At 42.3% G+C, this 7,500-nt stretch overlaps 2 protein-coding genes across 6 annotated transcripts in view; one reads left to right on the top strand and one right to left on the bottom strand.

Moving 5' to 3' along the window:
- LOC137638868 (uncharacterized) overlaps window positions 1-5,146 on the bottom strand; it is a 30,642-nt gene extending 25,496 nt beyond the window's left edge. Inside the window, exons 1-2 of the mRNA XM_068371278.1 lie at window positions 4,862-5,146; window positions 2,849-4,723 (exon numbers count right to left, since the gene is read on the bottom strand). Of these exons, the coding sequence (XP_068227379.1) occupies window positions 2,849-4,723; window positions 4,862-5,032 (2,046 nt within the window). The 5' untranslated portion in view covers window positions 5,033-5,146. The remainder of the gene's footprint in view (window positions 1-2,848; window positions 4,724-4,861) is intronic.
- Window positions 1-7,500, top strand: part of waw (Translation factor waclaw) — a 336,239-nt gene that overhangs the window by 312,027 nt on the left and 16,712 nt on the right. The window lies entirely within an intron of this gene.

The raw sequence follows: 7,500 nt of genomic DNA, 5'->3' as shown, positions 1-7,500 counted from the left end.
GAAAAGAGTCAGGGTTAGCTTGTTTAATAAAAATACAAAATTTGTTGCCTGATCCCTTTAATGGTAATGGTACCGCCTTGTTCTCTAACGAATAGAGGCCCGGAGGAGTTAGAGGAGGTCCGGGATAAATAAGACTTAAGAGCAGTAACAGGGCACAGAGACGGATCTTGCGTGAGGGGGAACAATTTTCCAGGAGGACCATCTGTTCTGAGGGTCTTCGTTCTTAGCTAAAAAGAATTTGTTAGGTGAAAGAAGGACCTCTCCCGAAGGAAGGAACTCAATATGACCCGGGTCTCTTGACAAAGCTGCCAGTTCAGAAATTCTTGCCCCGGAAGCCAAACTCACAAGGAAAAGTGTTTTCCTGAGAAGGGGAATATAATCACAAGAACTGTTAATGGTATCAGAAGCCAATTTGAGCACATCATTAAGGAACCAGGTAACCGGGGGTAGGACGAGGTAACCGGTTTCAGTCTGGCACAGGCTTTCGGAATTGAAGCTAACAAAGAGTCGGTTAAGTCTATGTTAAAACCCACTAGGAAGATCTTTTTCAAAGCAGATTTAATAGTGGTGATAGTATTGGCTGCCAGACCTGATTCTAATAAAGTTCTAAAGAAAGTGACTGTAAGGTTCAAGTTCATACAGTGTACGTCTGAGTCTATCAGAAATTTAGCCAACTTTTTAACTGCAGAATCATATTGGCGGATGGTGGAATCCCGTTTATCTGATTCTAGGAACAGGGTGTTTCGAGGATCGATATTGGCACCATGCATGGCCGCAAACTTCATGAAGTCCATAAAGTTAGGGCGCTCTGAATGTTTGAGAAAGCGTACACAACGCTTGTTTGTACTATCTGAGACAGAACCGGATTGGGTATCGGGTGAGGATGTAGTCTCAACTCTCGCAGGAGAGGGTACCAATTGCTCTTGGGCCAGTTGGGTGCGACCAAAGCTACTCGTCCCTTGAAGGATCTCAGTTTGTCTAGGACTTTCAGTAAAAGATTCACCGGGGGAAAGAGATAAATCCTTTCCCAGTTGTCCCAATTCTGTGACATGGCGTCTGTGGCGTAGGCCTGAGGGTCTAGATTGGGAGCCACATATACTCTCAATTTGTGGTTGGACTCCGTGGCGAAGAGGTCTACTTGGAGACCCGGAACCCGAGAGAGAATCCACCGGAATGACTTTTGATCGAGTGACCATTCCGACTCTAGAGGGGAGGTCCGGGACAGGGCGTCTGCAACTACGTTCCGGACTCCCGCCAGGTGGACAGCTGAAAGATGCCAACGGTTCGAGGCTGCTAGGGAGAATATGGCTACTAGAACATGGTTCAGAGGCCCTGATTTTGATCCGCCTCTGTTGAGGCAGCGGACCACCACTTCGCTGTCGAGAACCAGACGAAGGTGTTGTCTCTTGGATGGAGAGAGACGTTTCAGGGTTAGTAGAACTGCCATGGCCTCCAGCACATTGATGTGAAATTGGCGGAATAAGGGAGACCAAAGACCTTGAACTTTCCTGTGCTGAGAATAGCCTCCCCAACCTGATAGGGATGCGTCCGTGTGAATGATTAACTTCGGAGGCGGAAATCGAAGGGGAACTGACTTTGACAGATTGCTGGCCTTTGTCCAAGGTATAAGTCTTTCCCGGAGAATGGGAGGAAGGCGGACTTTCCTGTCCCGGAGCTTCCGATTCGCCCTCGAACGCCAGACACGATTGATATCTTTCAACTTCGCTTTCAGAAGTAGATCCGTCACTGAAGCAAATTGAAGGGACCCTAGGATCCTCTCTTGGAGCCGTCTGGAACTCACTTTGTCTTTGAGAAAGCGTTTGGTGTTCATTGCAATCTCTAACCTCTTGGGTTTGGGAAGACACAGAGTGTGAGATATAAGATCCCATTGCAGGCCGAGCCATTGGAACTTTGATTTCGGAAGAAGACGGGACTTCTTGAAGTTGATCTGAAAGCCTAGAGATTGAAGGTATTGGATGACTTTGTGAGTGGCTTTTAGGCAATTTTGGGAGGTGTCTGACCAAATGAGCCAGTCGTCCAGATAGGCTACTACTTGAATCCCTTGATTTCTGAGTTCCTGAACAGCAACTTCTGCTAACTTTGTGAAGATCCTTGGGGCGATGTTGAGCCCGAAAGGCATCACCTTGAAGGAGTAATTTTTGTTTCCTAGGCGGAAGCCTAGATACGGACAGAAGTGTCTCGCTATCGGAACGTGATAATAGGCGTCTGTAAGATCGATAGAGGTGGTGACGGCCCCACGGGGAAGTAAGGTCCGCACCTGCGAGACGGTAAGCATTCGAAACTTGTCGCATTGAATGGACAAGTTGAGAAGGGATAGGTCTAGAATCACTCTTCTCTTGTCCGAATCCTTCTTCGGGACACTGAACAGCCGACCCTGAAACTTCAGGTGTTTCGTTTCTTGTATGGCGTTCTTTTGTAACAGGTCCTGGACAAACTCGACTAGGTCCGGAGTGGAATGCTGATGAAATCTGTTCGGTGGAGGAGGTCCTTGAATCCAACTCCACCCCAGTCCCTTGGAGATGATACTGAAAGCCCAGGGACTGAACCTCCATTTGTTGCGGAATGCATAAAGCCTCCCCCCTACCCGCTGCACCTCAGTATTGGCTTGAGGAGTTGCCTCCACGTCCGCCTCGGAAGTTCTTTCCTTTGCGAAAGAATCTACCCCTACCTCTGTTCTGGTATGAACCACGGTGGTAGCCTCTACCTCTGTTATAACCCTGGGAAGAGCCTTGAGCTTCATAAGATTGGTTAAAGGCTGGAGAGGTGGTTGGTTAAAGGCTGGAGAGGTGGTGGAGGCACCGGGAAGCTGGCTCTTAGGGAACAGAACGGAGACGTAGTCGTCCGAGGAAGGAGCCTGAGAGGTGGAAGGCTGTGCAGGAACAGCAGGAGATGGTGGGAGAGGCTGCCGGAAAACGGACGAGCTACTTTGCTGTTGCCGGAACTGAGTGGAGGTATACGGGCGGAGCTTCTTCCTACCACGGGCTTGGTAACTTGCGGGATCATATTTCCGCTTAGGAGTCAAACCCCAACGGGCTTTAAGGCTCTGATTAACTCTTGTAGCTTCTGTCAAGACTTCCTTCACAAGATCCTCAGGGAAAAGATTTGGACCCCAACAAGAGGACCGGATAAGTTTATTCGGTTCGTGCCTAATAGTCGCCTCAGCCAGGACGTGTTTGCGGCACCTACGTTTAGCAAGAGCAAAGTCATATAGGTCAAAGTACAAAGACTGCAAAGTAGCCTTATTGAGAGACTTAAAGATACTCTCAGTATCATAAGTTAAGGCTATCGACTCCGTAGAAGTGGCCAAGTTCAAGGTTCGACCAACACGTAGGCGGGAATCATACTCCTGTTTAATAAGGGATTCCGGGAGACGGGGAAGCCGTTCACTAAAAATTACTGACGCACAGTCCGCTGTCAGCTTGCCAGAAGTAAAGGTGGTATGGACATTGTCCCAACACTCATTATCTGAAGGAAGAAGGAGGGAGATCGGATCTACCTCTCGGATGGGAGGCAAGGGCTTCTCCTCCAGAGCGTATTGAAAGGCAAGCTCTGCAATCTTAGTGACGCATGGAGTCACGGTATTCTTGTCCATTAGGAACATTGTAAATGAACTCTTATGAGGCGTCAACATGGTATTGGTGCAACCTATGCCATTTAGAAACCTAGCCCAAACAGATTGGGCTTGTTCCTTTGGGAAAATGACGGTCTCTTTAGGGACCTTATCCAGCCGAACCAGAGCTTCCTCGGTAAGCCTGGCATAACCATGAAACGGAAATGCGAGACCAGGAGGAAAGAATTCAAAGTCCTCTAGTGGACGAGTACCAAGACCTTCCAACGTTAACATCCCGTCTGAGAACGGGGAATGAAGAGCCATGCGCCAAGGGTTATTCTTGGTAAACGGAGGAAGCTTAGAGGCATCCGGGATGAGAGAGCTTTGAACTTGCTCCGGAGCACCTTGCTCTAATGCCCCAAGTCTCTGACCAATGTTAGAAAACATCGTGTCCATCTTGGCCTGCATTTCTGACACAATCTTAGATTGCATCTCTGACACAATGCGAAGCATGGCTGATTCGGAAAGGCCCGGGTTAGGAGCAGAAGTGGCGGATTGTACTCCCGGGTCGTGAGACTTAGAGGAGGAGCCGGAAGCCTTAGATGATGGGTTTGCTTTCGTTTTAGAACCATGGGAAGCCTTGTGGGGCTTACGAGCTTTTGGCAAAGTTCTAGATTTAGATTTATCTTTGGGGGGAACCGGGTGTGATCGGTGAGACGAATCGCGGTCCCCAGAAAAACCATGAAAAGACGAGAGATCAGATGAAGAAGAAAGAGCGGGGCTGGGGATAGGAATCTCAGCGCCGGTCACACCTGCCTCACTTACCACCCTACCTGCATCCGGATCATCTAACAACATGGGTTCCACATCCAAGTTCAAGGAGGCAACATTGTCTTCCAGATCTCCGGGGGCATCAGACGTATCTTGATCTTGATCCTGATCGATGAATCCAGAAATAGTGGCATCAATGTCGGCAATGATGGGTGCCGCAACAGCTCTAGCCACAGCGGCTGAAGACTTAGCATTAGGATAAATCATTGCACAGTAGTCTTCAGAGAGGACGTAAGGCTGCTTTGATTTCACATTTCGGGCAAATCCCCCAACCCACACTTTCAGGGTGGCCCGAGCCGCAGTCTTCTGCTCCGGGGATGCCTGAAATAATAGTGGGAATTAAAGAAAGGAAGAGTCCAGGAGGTCCTTTAAAGACCATAGAAATCTTACTAAATGGTGTATGTATACCAAATAAAAGTAAGAATAATTAGAAAAGTCAACATAGCCAACGGGACTCACCGAATCAGATCCAAGGGTGGTAATGAGGTCAAAACAGACCATACAATTATCAGGATGCCAGACTACGATATCTTCCAGTTGTACTCCGCAGAGGGCGTGAGACCTACACACCGTATGGCCACAAGGCTGGTGAAGAACTGCCGCACAGGCCGTCGTCTGGCAATGAACCATCTGTAATAAGAATAGTATATGAGAAACTGAAATTCTCTTAAGTAGGGGCGGGTCCGGAGGACCCGGGCCTAAACATAAGTCTAACTTAAGACTAGAGCTTAACTATAATACTCTTAAGTAGGGGCGGACCCGGGCCTAAACATAAGTCTAACTTAAGACTAGAGTATAACTATTCATTCCGGACGAGCCAGGATCATAAAGAAGGATGCAACAAAGAATTAACACACATGGTGTCTGACTTCCCGGAGCGAGGTAAGCCCCGGACCGGGTTATATAAAATTACATCCATAAACTAATACATATAGGAACTCCGGGGTAGTGATCTGTCATATATAATCATAGTAAATGTTATAAAATAAGGGGGGCGGAACCGTAGATAAGAACCACCAACAGAACCCGGAGGTTTTCGTATAACATAAATAAAAGTGTGATAGGTGAACATTTATAAAATAGGGTGCACCGGGATTCCTACTCTGTTGACCGGTGGCCAACCAGTCTAAACAGAGACAAAACCACCGGGACACCCGGAGAGAGGACATAGTCCATAAACACTGAACTACCCCCTCTGTAGGAAGGGAAGGCAACGGTCCCCTAGGGGAGGGGGGAGAGAAGCCTAGCCACCAACCTAGCGAGAGGGGGAGCTTGGGGGAGGATCACGTGACACGGAGCAGCAGGGCTACCAACTGACGATCCCCAAACACTACCAAAACAGATCATACGGAGTAATAAGCACAAATATTCATTATAAAAGTAATAGCGTTGAAAAATATATAAATATACACATAAAAAAAAAAATTAGGGCAAGGCATGCGAAATAATGAATAAATCCCGAAGGACAACAACCTGATGGCCGAAGGCCGGCAAGCCACCTACGATACGTAATCTGATATCGGCCCTAAATATGAGCCACAAGGGCTCTAAACGCTAAATAATGAATATCCACTATAAAACATATAAAAATTAAACTAATAAAAATAATACACTTAGTAACACCGCGAGTGAAACTAAAAGCTCTCGAAACAGGAGTACCAACCGTAAGCGGAATCGAGCAAGACCGAGATGATCGAAGAGAATAAACTCTTATAAATTAAATATTAAACGATCTAGATTGCTCAAAACACAGCAAAACATAGCTTGGTACTTAACTTAGACGGTGTCTCCTGGGAAACCGATGTAGAAGCCATAATCACAAGGAAAGTAAGGCAAAAACACGAGAGCACAAACTAGCGGGTTACCACACAGGCGTGCTAAAAAGGAGTTGGGTTCTGAGCGGATGCAGAGTTGGTGGTGCCGAGTGAGGTTGAACGGCTCTCCTCTATTGGGGGTCTTTGTCGTGGATGAATCTAAATGGTGCGGGACCTCTGGATTATACGCCCAATTCCATACCGACACCAATAGGTGAGCGAGCTAGTCAACCTAGCACTCCTTTACATTTTTTCTCTGGTATATTTAGCAGTAAATTACCTAAGAATAAGTGCTAATAGGAGCTTATTCACTGGCCGGCACAGGTTCAAGCCCAGAAATATATATATAGATATATATATATATATATATATATATATATATATATATACGTATATATATGTACGTGTATATATATATATATATATGTACGTATATATATAGATATATATATATATATATATATATATATATATATATATATACATATATATATATAAATATATATATATGTATATATATATATATGTATGTACGTATATATATATGTACGTATATATATATATATATATATATATATATATATATATATATATATATATATATATATATATATATATATATATATGTACGTATATATATATATATATATATATATATATATATATATATATATATGTACGTATATATATATATATATATATATATATATATATATATATATATATATATATATGTACGTATATATATATATATATATATATATATATATATATATATATATATGTACGTATATATATATATATATATATATATATATATATATATATATATATATATATGTACGTATATATATATATATATATATATATATATATATATATATATATATATATATATATATATATATATATGTGTACGTATATATATATATATATATATATATATATATATATATATATACAGTATATATATATATATGTACGTATATATATATATATATATATATATATATATATATATATATATGTACGTATATATATATATATATATATATATATATATATATATATATATGTACGTATATATATATATATATATATATATATATATATATATATGTACGTATATATATATATATGTACGTATATATATATATATGTACGTATATATATATATATATATATATATATATGTACGTATATATATATATATGTACGTATATATATATATATATATATATATATATATATATATATATATATATATATATATATATATATGTA

Source organism: Palaemon carinicauda, chromosome 3, assembly GCF_036898095.1.
Source record: "Palaemon carinicauda isolate YSFRI2023 chromosome 3, ASM3689809v2, whole genome shotgun sequence".
NCBI lineage: Eukaryota > Metazoa > Arthropoda > Malacostraca > Decapoda > Palaemonidae > Palaemon > Palaemon carinicauda.
This window is presented reverse-complemented; position numbering and strand designations above follow the sequence as displayed.